At 36.6% G+C, this 18885-nt stretch overlaps 1 protein-coding gene across 1 annotated transcript; it reads right to left on the reverse strand.

The window, feature by feature from the left end:
- Positions 1 to 676: 676 nt before the first annotated feature.
- On the reverse strand, positions 677 to 17071 carry plxnc1 (plexin C1). Its single transcript, XM_056237276.1, has 31 exons — positions 16078 to 17071; positions 15768 to 15893; positions 15516 to 15650; positions 15305 to 15405; positions 15011 to 15119; positions 14755 to 14914; positions 13705 to 13813; positions 13475 to 13568; positions 13239 to 13277; positions 12674 to 12807; positions 12398 to 12577; positions 11910 to 12012; positions 11491 to 11652; positions 11172 to 11333; positions 10949 to 11051; positions 10767 to 10868; positions 10019 to 10122; positions 9883 to 9924; positions 9652 to 9776; positions 8090 to 8288; positions 7832 to 7978; positions 6012 to 6180; positions 5714 to 5814; positions 5046 to 5121; positions 3089 to 3123; positions 2566 to 2661; positions 2059 to 2222; positions 1728 to 1878; positions 1516 to 1656; positions 1350 to 1424; positions 677 to 1038 (listed from the first exon to the last, which is right to left on the reverse strand). Exons 1-31 carry the CDS (start codon positions 16987 to 16989, stop codon positions 934 to 936), a joined length of 4461 nt encoding a protein of 1486 aa, XP_056093251.1. The 5' UTR covers positions 16990 to 17071; the 3' UTR covers positions 677 to 933.
- Positions 17072 to 18885: the final 1814 nt, after the last annotated feature.

Raw genomic sequence — 18885 nt, forward strand, 5'->3', positions numbered from 1 at the left:
ATTCTTGATGAATAAAAATATTAATTTCTTTATTTTAAAAAAGAAAGAAAGAAATGACTGAATAAACACTCAAACTACGACAGTAATAATAAATCTATTTATTATTGATTGGAAATGCCATACTCCTAAACAGAAATGACCATTTGCCATGATGACAGGCAAACGCACACCAAAAATAATTCAATAATTCAATTTTTAAACTTGTACCGAAATGGACGGGGCTTAAAGGCTGAATACTACACTTTAATAACTTAACATAATAACTAGTATGACCAATAGAGGGCGACAAAACAATTTTTTTTTTACAGTGATCTCACTTGTACATGTAACATCACTTTACAGAACGACACACATTTTATTAGTATAGTGCAGAGTCAGACCAGGGCAAAACAGCAACAACGTTGTTTTGTCTATTTTAAAAAGGAGGAACGTACAATGCTTGACCTGGCAGATAAATACATTAAGACAGATCCTGTTGTAAAAGAATACATGATTTAGAAAACAGAAAAAATACAATTACACCATATTAATGATTAAGATTTGCATTCATTTGCATGACAAAGTCATATGTCTGAGATACATTGTATAGACAGCTCAGTGTTAGTCCAATACAAGCTGAAAAGGTACATCTTTGTACCTTATTTACCCCTAAATGGTATAGTACCTTAAATGTTCATATAAGTACTTTAAGTGTACATAATAGTATCTTTTAGCTTTTGTACCTTAGGGTACTGCCAAAGGGACAGCTTTGGACCTTAAAAGTCTAGTTCATCAACATACATTACATTCACTTGGTCCCAAAGTGTCCAATAGACAGAAGTGAATCTGTCTTTCCTAATATATGACAGATGATGATGCCAGTCTCTATGAGGGAGATGCTTTCAGTTTAATGACCAGCTTAAAAACAAACATGATGCAGTGTGAATACCAATTTCAGCTCCAACCACTTCGTTTCATGTTGTCAAAAAGCTCCTTAACTTTGTGCATGTCCTCTATCAGCCTAGCGGGGGCGTCTGTCTGTTCCAGCTTCTGAGAAACCTGTAGAGACCGAGTATTCAAAAGAAAAAGTTATGCTAATACACAATCTGAATCCTTAATCATTCTAGAATTACCCAATCGTCAAATGATTACTAGTGGAAAATACAAGTCTCCTTTCAAAACAGGTTTCTAACATCCTGAACTAAAACAGGATGTGAAAGTGTTGTCACATTTCATTAAAGTGTCAAAATAGGTTTCCTTTTTAGAATTTCTGTGGCTTCAAAATGCCTGAAAATCCTGTGAAACTGTTCTGTGAAACTGCCACGAATGCACGAAAGAGTAGATGAGCGATCATAACACGGGAATCGTACCTCACTGAAGTAGCGGAGCATGTATTTGTAGAGTTCACGCAGAGCTGCAGATTCATTGAACTCATTTTGATGTTTCTGATGAAGAAGGGAAATTAACATTAGGCATTTATTCATCACCATATTTTCATCAAGATGCTTCATTAAATCTCTAGGTGACAAATTGTACCTTTGACTCATCTTGAAGAAATAATTTCAACTCTTGGCTGCTGATAGAAGGCTGGTCTTTCACTATCTTGTAGTACGACTTGACTTCCTGTTTGTACTGAGGGATATCTTTGGCATAGAGTAGCTTATTGGTTGGTGAATGCTGTAGGAGAATAAGAGAGTCAATAATTTTTCTGATATTCACAGGTTTCCATGTTAGTTTTCAGTGGTTACCTTGTCTAGGTGTTGCTCAGTTAGTGAGAAGGAGTCCATGAAAGCCTGAGCGATGACGGACAGACAGCCGTCCAGGTGAGGCGTCTTTACCATGTCACTGAACACAAAGTCAGGGTTCTTCAGGATATTCACCCAGAAACGAAGTGGAAGGCTGATAGGGAGGTTAGAAAATCTTTTTTAGTTCTGCATGAACATATAAAAGTTCATGCAGAACTTCATACAGTTCATACAGTTCAAATCATTTGAGGCATTTGATAGTCAGCGATCAGTGCAGCTATTGGTGGAGCTACGCAAAAGTGTACTTCAATGGAGGTGTGTTATCCGGCAGCACCTGTTTGTTTTCCAGATGTGGAGAACATCTGGATCTGAGATTTTTTTTCTCTCTGCTTGTACATCCAGGAAGTCGAAAAAATACTTGACAGCCATTGGTGCCCTGCTGTTGGGCAGTCCCCAGATGCTCTTGAAAAGGGTCTCAACAAAAGAATGGACTGCCACCTGGTGGACACGTCAAAAACAAGTTTCATTTATATTTCACACAAGTTGAATTTTCATATTTTATGACGACATTCCATAGACAAAATGTTTTTTATACTGTACAAACTGTATATTTAATCCTCTAACCCTAACACTACCCCTAAACCTACCAATCACATAAAACTTTTTTACATTTTCAAAAAAACATAGTTTTATATGATTTATAAGCTGTTTATAACCCTCATGGGGACCAAAATATGTATGGTCTACATATATCTATCCATCATGTCTGTCCGTCCGTCCATCTGTCTATTTATACATCTATCTATACAACAAAATGCTTCTATGTGTCGGTTATTCTCACCTTGGTGGAGAGCAGCTTGGTGAGGTACATCTCTTTGAATTTTAATGCTTTTTTCTCGGGATGTTTGCTCAGGTCTGTTTCGACATCTGGATCGACCTAGACCAAACAAAACGTCCGGGTTACCAGGTTTATTTGTTGAAATTGTCAATGCATATAATTCAAGTTCTTTTACAACAATGTATTCTTATGTGTACTGACAGTGTTTGTAATATAAATGTTTAAGCTGTCTCTTTGAACAATACAAACTGCACTGAGATTCTTATGTTCAGATTCACTTAAAAGCACTTCCTCTTTTTTGAGCAGGAAGAAGGTGGCAAAACCGAAAGTGTCACACGCCCACAATCACTTCACTGCAGTGTCATGGCAATGCCAACTAGATATAACTCATGAACCCTTGACAAGGACCCATGCATGAAAACACAACGCAGTCATTACTTCACATATTCGGTGTGTCGGTGCATCGAGAAGGACACACCAAAACAGACTTTATACAGAAGTAAAAATGCCCTAAATGGCTACTCACCATATGGAAGTACTTGATAGAGAAGTTCACGTCATCTGTGCAACAAAACACCATGATAATGAGTAAATGAATAAGCAGTGTCAACCCAACACTTAGGCATCATTGGGCATTACAGACTGATGTTAAATAATTGAATCTCCACTGTGGTCACAGTGGGTTTAGGTGAGAGCTAGAAAAACCCAGGTCTACAACCAAACCTGCATAATGCAGTTGCACTCAAACAATACAGTATGCAACACCCATGCAAACATAATAAAAATATAAAAATGCATGTGTTTATACAGACAATTCAAAATGTTGGACCTTGATTTAGGCCTATATATATAAAAAAAACATTATTGCATCATATAATGAATGTACAGCAATTCCTGATCTGTTAAGCATGTAAAATGTTTATCAGTGACCAAATGAAAGTTATTATAAAGCACTATAAAAAATAATAGCGGTCAATAAGAGACTACACTGACAGATGTAGGATGTGGTATAAAAAACAAACACTTGAGACAGTTTAGACACCTATACCAACACTTCCTATACGCAAGGCCATGCTTAATTCTTGTGCCTCAATGTGACAAGATGCACAGATGTAAATGTTGCCTCGCCTGAGCAGTTTCAGTTCCAGTTCAGATCTCTTATAAAGGGACAGTTGTCATTATTTACTCATCCTCCTCAAGTCATTTCAGACCCATATTACTTCATTTCTTTGGTGGAAAACCAAAACAGATGCTTGTCAGACTAATGACAGTGCTCTCTTTCATATCATGAAAGTGGATGGAGACCAGAGGATGTCAAGCTCCAAAAGGCACACAAACCATCATAAAAGTAGTTTGTATGACTCATGCACTATTCATGTCTTCTGATCATATGATAGCTTATGTGAAGAAGACATTAAAATTCAGGTCACTATTTAGGCTCTGAAAATATTTCTCGATAGCTGTGGTCACCATTCCATCTCATTGTATGGACAAAATGAAGTTTGGATATTCTGATAAAATTCTTCCTTTTGTTTTACAAGGAAGAAAGAAAGTCCTAAGGGTTTTGAAAGGAGATGAGGGTGAGTAAACTTTTGGGCTGAACTATCCCTTTAATCAATCTTCTCCCAGCTGATGTAATAGTGTTATATTGCACTGCTTCATGAAGAAAATTTTGTTCCGTGAACACATAATCTACATCATATGCGTCACAGTCACCAGTTTATCATCCAGCTCTTTACTACATTTCCCAGCATCCTCCTTGGCCCACACCTGCACTTCCTTCACAATCACCTGCACTTCATCAATCACCATGGACACTTATGATCATCACAGCTGTCTCTCATTGTCTCGTTATCATCATCATCATCTGCATCAACTGTGTTGTTAATAGTGATGGGAAGTTCGGATCCTTTTACTGACTCTCCTGTTCGAACTCGTTCATCAAAATGAACGAATCTTTTTCCGAGTCATTTCGTTCATTCAAGTGGCTTTAAACGTTGTACTTCTAACCGCCAAATTCCCCGAACACATCCACCTATGCAATCTTGATCATATTCTGAATAAAGAAATCATTATAATGCAGTCAAAAATAATTTACAGGGAACATAAATAATTAATTTACCTTCCGAGTCTTTCGTTCATTTGTCACGTGACAGACGCAATGAACGGATCGTTCATTAACGACCCATCACTAGTTGTTAACCAGTGTTAATCTGTGTTTGTATTTAGTTCCCTTCGGTTCAGTCAGTCTTTGTCCGTTCTAATTTGTATCTAGTGTGTGTGAACCTTCTACCTGTCTGTACCCATTTTAGTTATATTATTGTTAGTAAAAACTTTGCATTGGCATTTTGGACTCCTCGTCTCCTTCTGCCTGCACCACATCGTGACAATATGTGGCAATACTAAACGTTTTTGTAGAGTGGGGTGTGGTGTTTGCAAAGCTACAGTAGAGCTGGGGAAAGATTCAAAGGGATGTGACTCACCCTTCACACTGTTCTGAGACCTCAATGGGGCATGCACTCTTGTTGTGATCACTTTAATGCATGCTCCATCACCAACCTGGATGGAAATACATATTTAAAAGCACATAAACTCAGAAGATATCAGAAAATACTACTGTGCTGCTGTAGTCTATGGATGTATTGTGGGTTAACACAACAGTTTAGCTTAATCTGGGTTTATTTGGCCTTGTGATACAAGCTTTGCAAGTGAAAGGTCAATCTCGAATTAAGCCAACAGCCACCCTTGAGAACATAAAAATACCATGTAAAACAGGATAGATCTTATATTTCTTAACCGCTGTTTTCACAGGGCTGTTATTATTTATTGTCAGTGTTTAATTTGTTATTGAGAGAAAAGCGTGCAGCACATATCTAAATGCTGCTCCCAACAGTGGTCAACATCAGGATGTTGGCTAACAGTATATCACTGCAAAGGTATTTCAAACTTATTTTTACCCCTTAGCGAAGAACGAAAAATAACTTCACCTTTATGATATTCTGGTCTCTAGATACGGCTCAGGTCCTGTCTTTAATGTACCATAGGTATATGGGATTTTTTTCTTGTTTTATCATTTGTCTGATTGCTTAGAATATAGTACACTTCTTCTCAAAAATGATGTTTAAACCATTTTTGGTTCTTTTGCACTCACCTGATAATGTTTTAGAGTATTCAACATGGTAACATGCCCTCGAATCTCTGAGGTCTCGTCGACTTCCTGTAGCATGACAAACTTTCCTTCCTTCTCATATTCTGTGAGAGCACAACAAAAAAACAGAGAGATCAAATAGTAATAGTTCTGTGGTTCTGTGGATAGTGCGACTGACAACTGAAACAACAGTTTGTTAACAACACAAATAGGTCCTATAAGCTTTAAGCCTTTAAGAAAAGTTTCATGAAGTATTTTGATAATCAACACTGAAAGAGTAATGAACAGGGAGCCTACTAACCGATTTCTATATCCCTGAACTGCTGTGTGTAGGGGAAACCAAACTTGCGCTGAAAGGTCTGTAAGATTTTCTCCTTGACCTGCTGTACTGTGTCACAGGTCAGTGCGTTGACCTCTAAGGGTTCACTGACTTCTCCTCCAGTCCCCACAGCAAACACCACCTTCAGTTTCTACAGGGGCGAAAACATTAACAAAATGATTTAGTGAAGAAGAACTACCAATTATATATGTTGCACATAAACATTGTAACAGTTCTTCTTTTAATGAGAATGAATAGAGAAGGAAACAATTTAGGGGACAAACATCCAGAGCAAAAAAAAAATCGAAATCATATATGCTCCCTTGTTTTTTCACAATCTGTTAAAGCAAGCACGAATGTTCAAATTCAAATAAGATATTGACAAAAATCAACCTTAAAAAAGTTAATAATCAAAAGAGAACTCACAGGACATATAGCGTCACAATCACTTAGCACAAACATTGACAACATGGAACAAAGAACAGAATGATTTGAGGGCGTATATACATACACAGAGCATAAGGCAAACAGGAACTGAACACAAATCCAAAACTAACTATACATGTTACAATAAAAAAAATGACACTGGAATGAAAAAAAAAAATCATATTCTGCTAATAATGTCCTCTGCAGTCAGACAGAGTCAACATCTTTCATATCACTGGAGCTCTACTCACAATATCCAATAAGCTCCAGTAAAACAAAACCTTATTTATACACGTTATCTCTTCTTTTATATACTTGGCATATTTTTATTAGCCTATTTTAGAAGGTGTTCTGTTTTTTTTTTAGATCAAAACCTTTAAACTGCCAGACCAATTGTTTATATGATAGATCAGGTATAAAGACCCTTTCAGTACATGAATCAACTGTTATGGGCAATACAGGGAAATAACTTAAATAATTAGACCTAATATATGTATCTTTTTAAAAAGTCAGTTTAAAGTAAAAATTTAAATAAAAAATGCAATATCAACCTAAAATAAATGACTTATGGCAGGAACTTTTTAGTTGCCGTTTAAAGTTGCAGTCATTTTAACTGTAATAAAGGGGCAGAATACAACTCAAACTCAAATGAGTTAGACCATCTTTCCTTAAATATGTTCCTTTGGAGGAATGCAAGTTTCTTGCTTGGCAATACAGGTACAGTCCGGTTTTGTGAGAGGAAGGCTTGTGCAAAACTGATCAGCAGAAGGCAAAATGCAGAAGCACAATGGTTTCACAAGTCTATCCATTAGAGGCTGCTGGTGGTTTAGGGGAAGATGGCCTAGTCACATGATTCTGTCTGCATACTGTCATTAATCTTTCCTCTTTTCTTGCTTACTCAAGTGTTTATGAGCTGCGAGACAACAACCATCCTACCACAGTCAATCTGAGAATCACAGGTCAGGAAAGAATCAGGAACAGAAAATGTCAAGAACTGTAATAAAAATCTCTGTGGCCCGCAATAAACAATTACTACAAAGTGTAACAAGTCCACATGTAGGAAAGCAACACAACAGTCGGAAAATGATGCCCGAAGCACTTATGCAAGAAATATTGCGCAACGAAGAGAAGTTTCAGGAAGTTACAGGATGTCTTGGTGATGGAAAGTTTATGAGCTAATTTAAGAGGTTAAACTTAGATAGACTTAATAGACAAAATATTTGGTGTTTCTTTTTAATTCATTAAAAGGGGGAACAACTAAAACGTCAATGTGGCTTGTTATGGTATTTTTGAGGTTAGTACTTTCCAGAACTGTTTAATTTTGTGAACAGTTTCTCGATTGTATAAAATTGACCGTAAAAGAAGAACATACTGACCAGGGCCTCAAAGTCCTGCGCTTGGCAGAGAAGCCAGTCCTCGCTAAGGGTGTATAGAGCTTTCTCTGTCACTGAATCCACCGGCCCTTTAGAGATCTGTTGAGTCAGAGCTGACACCAACAGAAAGAGAGGCTGTCCTACTGATTCCTATGGACGAAACACACACATTTTGTGCATAAACATGTGAGTAGTACACATGAGTAGTGAAAGATAATATGCACTTTATAAATCCACGATAAAGTGGATGTATGGACGGACCCTGAGGAAGCCATACAGACAGATGGACATCCAGTTGGTAAGAAGCTTCTCCACTATGGACTCTGTGCGGCGCAGGAGAAGTTTTGGATTCGCATTACTGGACTGGTCCATCAGAGTCTGCAGAAGGTCCTCCATTACCTCTGTGAGATAAACCAGGTCTCCATGGAGGGCCAGAGTCAACAGAGACGCCACTGTACATCTGAGACAGAGGAACAGAAAGAGAGATATAAAGAGAGGAACGAAAAAACACGGTATAAAGAACAGACAAAGACGAGTAGATAAAGGGTCAAAGACAGAGACTGAGCGAAAGAGATCAGTTGCAGTATAACTGGCTGTTATGCATCTCTCACTGATCCTTTTATGATTAAAAAGCAATCCTTGATCTGATTTCAATACTCACTATACTTCAAGGAATATTTGAAATGCCCATTTACTGAATGTTTATTTTATTCTAATACAATTATTTGTAATAATAATTATTGATTTGTTTGTTAAACTTTATAAAAATATTATAAAGTGCTACATATTATGCAAAACAATCAAGCCAATGTGTATTGCAATTATTTGCCTAAATATGCTTTTAATATATTTTTTATAATATTGATGCTTTTATGCAAAACCTTTGAAGAATCTTAGGATCTAATTTGAGGTTTCAGTTGCAACCTGTGTGTGTTTCAAAAGAGCAACCATATATTTGTGTTGTGTTTTATTTTCTTCATTTTGCTTTATTATCATTTAATTTTGTATATCATGTGTATTTAATCATTTATATTATTCATCATTTGACCATCTATACCAGTCATTCATTTTTTATATTGTATATTACTTAGGATTTTCCTCACTCTTGTGATGCTTACTATTGTAGTTTAATCTTATGATTGTGGGCTTTCGTGGAATATTTGTCTTCATGAATAAAAGATAAGATGGAATGTCTCCATTTCAAGGCTTTATGAGATGTTGTTGTGAAGCAATTTGATATAACAACACTTGCTGGATTTGTGCTGGTCAGACGAAGTCTATGCATTGAAACATCTAACATGACATTGTTTCTGTCACAGTGGTGTTTGGTTTAGTTTGTTTTCATTTGGACTTGTCTGCCTGTCATCACATGTCACGTGTCATCTTCACTGTCACTATCAGTTCAGCTGTATCACCGGTGTTTAATCAATCTTTGTCATCTGTGTTTGCATTTAAGTTCCGTTTGCTCAGTCAGTCTTTGTCCGATCACAGTGTGTGTTGCTGCCTGTTCTGCTGTCCTGTATTTTAATCATCATTAAACCTTCGTATTGAAAAGAAACCTTCATCTTCTTCTGTCTTCCTGCAACCACCCGTGACAGTTTCACTGTGATGGTCATTTTAAAGGACACTTCTGAGTTCCCTCAAGGAAGACGAATTGCTTTTTTTATAATGCCACAAAACACTATCTCTGTTTACACTTTCTGTTTACAGCTCTAAGCAACGGAACCCAAATCAGGGCCATAAGGACCTGTGACCAAGTTAAACAAGTCATATTCAAACAGAGGCGAGAATGTTTTCAAAGCGTCAAAGCATCTTCGACTCACTTGTCTTTTATGCTGAAGTTTTTCTGTTCCTCTAATGCATGCACAAAACAACTGAGAAACTGCTTATCTCTGATCAGCACCGCAAAAGCCTCACATTTTTCATCAACAGTTGTCTGCGCAGAGTCCTGAGCATAAAAAAATGACAGAGTAATAGTTAAAACATCTATTTTTACAGTGTGATATGTTTATACTACATATAGGCCAACTGCTAAATATACTGTAGCATTTTACCTCTCCAATGTCTCTGATCATGACTGTTGACAGAGGACCAGCCTAATAAGAAAATATATATTAAACAAACAAACACATTTGGTAAATCTGTAAATCTGAGTAAATATGCATCAAAAAAGTAATAAAGCTCTTAAACCTCAGGAAAGAAGATTTTTGAGGCAAAGTGCTTGTAATCCAGGAAAGGTATGGCTCCAACATTGTCAATCAAGTCGGATTTTTCTGTTTGCAAGTCAACAAAGCCTGTCAAAAAAAAAAGAAAAAAAAAGTATGATGTAATCACAGACAATTAGACATCAAAAGTAACATGGCAACAATATGAGCACTGAAGGAATTAACATTTTATGTTTTCAGCAGAACAGTAAGCAACAATTGGTGTTTGCCTGCAAAAATTGCCTGCAAAGTTGCCAAGGTGTTGCTATGAGGTTGCTACTCATATAGACTTTAAGTCTACAGTATATAGACATGATTCGATCCACCTATTCTTATGCAAATTTAGTGATGTTGCATAAAAATAAAAAATAAAGGGTACATGCTCAATTAAAGCAGATCATTTTTTTCTAATAAGAAAACACATAAACTATGAACTACATTTATCGAATACATTTCTTGACGCGCAACAGAAAATGTCTTGTGACTTTACCTCAACGGATCATGTGATCAGAAAAATGGAGGAGAGCGAGAGGTATGTTCAGATGGACGACGAGGTCAGAACATTCTTAAACATCCTTTTTGAAAAAGATTCTTGATCTTACCGAAGTTTAATACTGTATTTAGGATTTAGTTGTTTTTTCAAATCATTAACCTTCAGTATGAGCAATAGAAACAGTGACACTTGCCTTTACAAACACCACACTACAAAGACCAGCATTTCAAAAATGACCGACCTTGTCGTATATCCCTTCTGATGTTGCTTTCTAGCATTTCCAGTTGTTTGTTCATTTTCTCATTCATTTGTCTCTGGCTCTTACGGTGAACAATGGCTCCAACTAGACAGATGTGCAAAACCACATATTAATCCCTGCAGGACTTATGTTAAAATATGTGACGTAAATCTGAAATCACTTACCAACAGCAATTAGAATTATGAGCAGAATCAATGCGCCAAGGATGTATAAGTACTTTATAGGACTTGGAGACTCAAGGGTTTTAGTAAAATTCCCAACATTTATCTGAAAATTATAGTAAAATAAAGGAGATTTTTGTATTTTAAATATGCAAGGGTCAATAATTAATTAACAAGAAATGTTGCATAAAGACATGTTTATTTAATATTTATTATTTAGACTCACAATGAGTGAGTCCACTGATGTGACGGCTGGTGATTCTCCTTTAATCTTACAGATGACGGCATTGGACTCAATCTTCTCCAAAACACACTGATACTGCTGATCTCCCCGTAGACCCGTCACATTCACCTCGCTCATACTCAAGTTCAATGCATCTGCCTTTTTCTGAGAAAGAGATGTAGAATGGTGTGGAGGTTGTGAGATTCCCATGCCCATTTATTTTCTGGGAGTTTTTAAGACCAGGGCCAGGAAAAAATAGGCATGCATGCCAAAACATGCAGACTGTACATTGATCTTAAACTCACTGTAATACTAAACTCACCTGAATGTTCACCTGTAGGTAGTCGGCCACCTGTAAGGTGGTGAATCCAGTGAATTCTGGATCAGGCTCGTAGGACAAATGCCCACAGTCCACAGTGGAGTTTCCAACTTTCAACTTAAATGAATATCTGTTATAACTTTTTGGTGAGTGAAACCACATGTCCTGAGAAAGAGAGACAATTAAAATATAACTAAATGAAGCTACATATAAGCTGGGAATACTATAATGTTTTACAATTATACTAGCTGTAAATTAATTAAACAACCTGTCAAAGTTCTCATGCACTATGTGTGAAATATGGCTGTTTGACTGTTGATCTCCATATGTCAGATAAAGTGTTGTAAGCTGCTTGACTGGATGTTTTTTTTAGGATAATAGCTCACTTTTAGCCCAATGCAAGCATAATAAGCACTTCTTACCCCTGCGCTTCGGTTGTAGTGTGTTTGGAACACCGGATTTTGGAAAATAACTGATTCCACTAATTCCATATTGCTCCCTTGAACATGAATCTTCCTTCCACCACTGAATGAAGAGATATTTAAAACAATTTAATCAAAAAGCAGACTTCAGAATCAGGGTAAGTGAAACCGGTATAAAATAATACTACATATAATAAAAAATACATTGTATATAAAATATACAAAAAATTATATGATATATTTTATATTTTTAAACCATAGATGCAGAAAATCCCACTTTATTGACAGTATGTAGGAAATTTGCACAGCGTCTATTACATGGATAAAAGAAGGAAATCCTCTACATTTTGAACATGAACTCTGTTCCCCCTTGAAATTCACTCCCTGGACTTAGTCCTGATTATAATAAAATTAACAGAAAGTCCCCACAATGACATAAACATGCCTGTATGTGGAAGCTGATCTGCCAGAGGTCTGAAAGCTCTTACCTCCTCCAGGAGACTGTGGGCTGTATTCCTGTGCAGCTGGGCTGAGAACTGTAAGTGATGATACTGTTACCATGACAACGGTCGTCAGGAGTAACAACACACACTTTCACTGTTCCTTTAGTTCCACTGGGAGGAATGTTGAACCTTAAAGTGTCACTGGAGCGATCAAACACTGGAGATCTGAGGGGAAACATTCATGCACAGATATACAGTATCATTTATATCAATCTACACACTTTCATAAATACAATTAAACACAAACACACAGAATCTCACTCTTTAGGAATACAGTCCAGATCCCCTTGAATATGGATTTGAGTGACAGATTCCAGGTTCCTTCCTTTTAATGATACGTTGTTTCTGCCATGGAAAGACACATGGCTGTGCTCCAGAGAGAGAATCTCTGGCTTCTGCAGGACACAAAATGTTGCACTCAGTAAAGAAAGGCCATACAGGAAGAAAAAAAATCGATATCCACTTTATATATGACCAAAGCATTCTTTAATAAACAACAGAAATAAAAGTACATTTTATTACATACATTTCATAAATGATAATAATAATAATAATAATGTGCAGTAATTAAATATAAGTAAATATCAATAATGTTATACATAGTTTAAAAAGAATAATGATTGTGACAAATAATTTACTGCTGATATGATATAGAAGAAAGCAACTTTTGTTTTAAAATAAATTTAAAAGCAAATAGTTCCTCAAAAATGAAACAAAATCCTCAGACTCTTGTAAAGTTGTATAGGAACAATTTAAAATAGGAACATACTGAAAAAAAGACATCCCTATTCTGTGCAGTTGGGTTCATAATCAGCATGACACTTACTCTGTATTTAATCTCAGAGAGTAGATCTTTACACGCATCCTAAAAAGTAGAAAGAGAGAGAGAGAGAACTGAGCGGTTCATTCACTTCCTGAATTTTCTTCAGTCAACACAATGATATTTAAGCTATTAACAATTAATTAATATCATCTTGAATCTTTATAAAGGTTACATATACTTATTTCCCAATACGTATACGTATAATGAAGCACTGGATTGTAGAATACAGTATGTCTCACCTGTATGAGTAACTGCGGTCCAGGTCCATGTGTCCAATCACAACGCTGAGAGGAAGAGGACCACTGACACCCAGATGAGACACACTGCACACACCTGCATTCATGCACATATGATTCATATATTTTAAAGTATTAAAATATTAAAATATAATAATTTAAAGTATTAATAAATTAAAGTATTAATATATAATATAAAGTATATCATTTCTGCATTATGCAATTTTTCTCACTGTGTATAAGAAGCATTTGTGTTATCTGTGATACTGGAGCAGTTCCTCAGTGTCAGTGTCTCTGTGATCTTCTCATCCTTAATGGCAACAGTAGCAGAAACTTCTGAAACTGAATAGATTATCAAACATGTTCATGGTTATAAAAAAAAATAATATTCTGACTACAAAAATAGGCTGTATAATTGACCATATACAACTTTATTAAAGGGGTGGTTTAATGCCCCTTTTTACAATATGTAAAATAAGTCTCTGTTGTCTCCAGAGTGTTTATGTGAAGTTTTAGCTCAAAATACCCCACAGATAATTGTTTACAGCATTTTTTACAGTCCCTTTAAATGCAAATGAGCTGTTGCTCTCGGCACAGAGGGCAGAGCTTGTGTGTGTGTGTGTGTGTGTGTGTGTCATAGAAGCTCCGATAACCTCACGCAGACAAGCACTAAAATGTCAGAAACTATTCTGCCTTTTATGTTTAAACTGGAGTCGGACAATGATGGAGAGACTCAAGAAGAAGTGACAACATGTAGAATGCAACAGGACATTTCTGAATGCTACGTTGATGAATTTATGTTGCTGATGTGGAGTTAATTATCTTCAAGTTTTTGATTAGCATATTCTGTCATGATAATCTGTAAAATCGCTCGTGTGGGAACTGTTGTAAGATGTCTACAGAGTGACATGCTATTGCATTTGTGTCATGTACTGTATTGCATGTGAAAAGACGGATGCGACAGCTTGAGGAGACTAACAAATCTGCTCGACTATAACAACTCTTCCTCTTCTCAACATGGACTGTGTTCCCGGGGGCGAGTTTATGTACATTTTAGGGGTTAGTGATGTCACTAACCCAGGAGGAATGTTGTGTAGTCCCTACCAGCCGTTTGTTGTAGTCCTTAAAAAACGATTTCTTTAAAAGCAAATATCTTCCTTTGGTTTAAACTTTGAGCATTGTAACTTTGCAGATGTTGTTTATGCTCAAACAGCAACATTACACACTAACTGAAGTTAGAAAAGTGAAATCATAATCAACCACCCCTTTAATAGAAAACCAACCTCCAGTATAAAGTATGTGGTCTGAAAAACTACAGGAGCAGTTTGGGAAAACTGCAGTCAGATCAGACCCGTCACACACATTCACACTTCCTGTGGTGAAGGAACATGAGAAGGCGGGATTTCCTGTGCTCTCCAGACTCAAGCCAAGATGTAGCGTAACCTGTGTAGGAGAGAGCAATGTTTGGTAGTCAAATAAATTATTTCTTAAATATATTCCCTAAATTATGATAAATACTTTAAGATTACGACCCTCTACCTTTCTAGAAGAGTTCTCTGTCATTTGAAAAGAAAGCAGCTGTGTCTTAAGAGAGTTTTTTGGGATGGACACCCATGAAGTATTTGAGCATTCATCTTGAGTAGAACATCTAGATAAAAACATCATCAATATATCATGTACAGATCTGTTTGCACACTGCTCACCATGTCCATATAGAATAGATGATAAGAATTTAAAAGACTACATTTCTACAATGAACCATTAGGCATATTAAGTGATGATAAGCAGATAATGTGATGTGTGACAAGTCACATGTGATAAAGGCAGGCTGACCTCTGTGTGTTTAAACACCAGCCACAAAGAGGATCCAGAGCAGCTCTGCAGTCTTCCAGAGAGCTGTATTTAGCACACTGAACCACAGACACTCTTCTGAGCTACATCAACACATGAGCAGAAAGAGACAAGTGTGATAATTCAAGGTAACAGTTGAGTAGAGATATACTGTCAATGGTTTGTTTGTTAATTGCACATTTCTACACCTCACCTCTTTCCTCAGAGCGATGTAGATATGTTTGAAATCTACTGGATCAAAGTGCATTCTGGGAAGCACTGCTCGTTCATCATCAGATTGGTACAGCACTATTGGACAGCCTGGTGTGAATTTCTCATCCAAAACCAGCTAGAAACACAAACAGAAAGACTGTGATTGTTTAGTAGTTCAAATGAAGAGGTAAACAACAGATTAAATGGAGGGCAGGAATTTAGAAATGAAAACTTATTGAGAGGTGAAAGAGACCTTTATCAGTTGTCCATCACTGGTTCCTATGAACAACACAATCCAGGATCCACTTCTATCTGCTGCCACTGATGACATTGAGCTGTACTTGAACACCACAGAGAGCGGCTGAAGGTTACTACCACTCTGCAACACAAAGAACGAAAATATTATGACTTTGGTGAAGAGTGAAATTAAGTTTTGTCATGCAACATATTATACATTCTATTACAATTATTATACATAACTCAAATCGATAAAACTACTAAACTTCATAAAAGAAATAAAAAAATAAAATGTATATTGAGCACATAAATGCTGATTTTCCAACCTCAGAATCACATTTTTCACCAGTAGTGCAGAAACCCTTCACTCGGCCTTGAACTCTACTGATGTCGTACAGAGCCAGCGCGGTGTTCTCCGGATCCTGCTGATCCTGCGCACTGAACACACCTGCCCAAATAACACCGTTCCCTGAGGGAATAACGGTGGAGGCGACGAGAACTGGACGAGCTTTATCATTGCAGCACTCTATCGTTGCAGACTGTAGGGATTTGAAGATCTCTGTCTTTTTTGTTTTATTGCTGTTCATCCACAGGACGTGCACTTTCCTCTCCGAGACAGTCTTTGCGTTGAGAAATAAGTACGAGTCTGACGATGAAACTCTCTGGAATCCGTCAACAAACTCCACATCTCTAGCGGTGCTCTGGATGAAGGGGGTTGATGCTACTTCTATGTTGGTGAAAATCCCACCAAATTGAGACTGTAAAGTGTTCCACAATTTAACAACAGGATACGGATCTCCAGGTTTTGTTGGTTCGTCCTTTTTCCCAACCAAAAGGAACCTACCGGTACTTGGACCTGCTATGAACCCAACCGATTTCTCATTCTGTTCCGGTCCTACCGATATAGGACTTTCATCGTAAATACTCTTTGTAATGTCATTTATATCAAGAACTTCGCAATATCCATCTCTAAAGGTCCCACAGGTTATCAGGGTGTCGTTGTCGTCAAAAGGCACTAGAATGTTGACTCTATTTTGATGAGTGGCATTAGTGATGTCCTTCCTCTTCTCCTCAGATAGATCGAGTCTCATCTGATGTAGTCGATGGTCAGTAAGAACGAACAACTTACTTTTACCAACTACAAAGTCCTTGATGTCTCCATTAAAGTTCACCACATCACTGCAAATGCAATGTTTCAAAAGTGGGACCACAAGTATTCCAAGTAAGTATCCTCTCATCTTGCATATCTGAGAGATCAGCTAAAGTTTCGAGATCTTGTCACAGAGATCAACTGCGCTCAGATGCGTCCACGGCTGAATTGGATGGAAGTGAAAGCAGCGGCTCTGAAGATGCCTGATGACTTCCGCGCAACACCAACAAATCTGTAGTAGCCCTGATTGCGACATTTAGATGTTTTGCAAGTTATACCATTTCATGATTAAACACTTTTCGTGATTCTACACAATATATGGGACCGGAACATATACTCTCTATTGAATTCAATAATGACAGGAAACTTTACATTTAATATTTTAATTTTCAAGTTCTGCAATCTTTTGGTTACTGCTACACCCTTGTGGTGTAAAAACAGCTTCATATTTAGAATAGAATAGAATAGAATAAAATAGAATAGAACATAATATAATTTATTACCACTTCAAATTGTGAGATTTGATGAGTTTGGGTGAAACATCGATATTCTATCTATAGATATGACAATATATTGTCACTACTTTTTTATTATAAAAAAGTCACATGTGTCACAACACATTTTATTATACTCTTTAGTGAACTAGTATCATTATTTACTTATACATAGACACTACAAATATTATTTGTTAATGTGTACCTGATATTGCTGTAGACGTTAGCACTTCATAATTTACAAATAAATAGTCACTTGTCTCCATCTACAGGCCACCAGCCACAGAGCCACAAATACACATATGCCTACTGATTGATGACAACTGTAATTTATTTATACAAATATTTATATGGCAGTCAGACATATATACTTTTTTTTTTTAAATAAAACAGTTCTGGCAATATTTTGTCAAAATCTTCTTGTCACAGTTAAAATCGTCATTTTAATAAAATTTTATAAATATTTTTTCGCCAGGTTAGGCGACTGGCTATTAATACTCAAACCACTTACATCTAGTGGCAATAAATTATATTCTGATGCATTCAGGGAGGAGATCCAGTCAGTTGATTAAGGCAAATTTTATTTCTTAACAGCAGACAATCAAATAATTCATTTGATAATTCTTCAATAATCAGAACAGTTAAAATCACTTCTAATATTTCCAAGTAAACTATAATTAAAACACTCTGAGTATAATATTCTTAGCCTAAAGATAATTAAAGTTGGTTGAGTTGTGAAGGAGCAAGGTCTGAGTCCATGGTATAGACTGACCAGTACAGAAAATATTCGACTTCTAATGCAGATGCTTATCAGCGCAAGGCTAACTTCCTCTTTCCAATCTCATTCGAGCAAACCCGAAAGACAAAGTGATATCTTTCTTTTGTGGTTTGTCTCACAAAACACATATTGTCTCGAGTCTCGTACACCAAATGTGTCAGAAAGTTGTTAATCTTTACTACACAATACAGAACTACTGCACATGTCTCTTCTGCAAGATGTTCAGCTAAGATAACATTCGTTTAGCACTTTATTCTGAGACATTCGAGCATTTGTGGTCTGTCAATTGGAAACTTATAGACTCTTGACTGCATTTAAACAGCTATAGCTTACAAAAGTCAATCAGTATACATTTGAGGCATAAAGATTAATAAAAGCATTAAACATAAACATTTCAAATGATAATAATGGTAAACACATCAAATGATCAAACTAATGAGAAACACATCAACATGATAATAACGATTTCTTAAAATGTCATGATTACATTTGATTAAATTATTTTTAAGATCTAAACGATTCTTATGATAAAACATAAGAAAATGAGAGTCGGCACAGAAGCCAATGGCACATATGCGTATTGGCACATCCGGTCTTCATTGGCATGTGCCCAGTGATAGTGGCATGTGTCACTGACATTATTGGCATATGCCAGTGGTCGATAGTGGCATGTGTCACTGACATTATCGCGACACACTGACACATGACACCT

This window comes from Rhinichthys klamathensis, unplaced genomic scaffold, assembly GCF_029890125.1.
Source record: "Rhinichthys klamathensis goyatoka isolate OS25496 unplaced genomic scaffold, OSU_Roscu_1.1 h1tg000485l_1, whole genome shotgun sequence".
In the NCBI taxonomy this organism is placed as follows: Eukaryota; Metazoa; Chordata; class Actinopteri; order Cypriniformes; family Leuciscidae; genus Rhinichthys; species Rhinichthys klamathensis.

Bases quoted from the DNA above. Each gene is read 5' to 3' on its own strand.
- plxnc1 (XM_056237276.1), bottom strand. From the start codon at position 16,989: ATGAGAGGATACTTACTTGGAATACTTGTGGTCCCACTTTTGAAACAT. The intron at 14,915-15,010 runs GTAGAGGGTCGT...TCTCCTACACAG, and splicing joins CAGAGAACTCTTCTAGAAAG to GTTACGCTACATCTTGGCTT. The intron at 2,223-2,565 runs GTGAGAATAACC...CGTGTCCACCAG, and splicing joins CCAAGCTGCTCTCCACCAAG to GTGGCAGTCCATTCTTTTGT.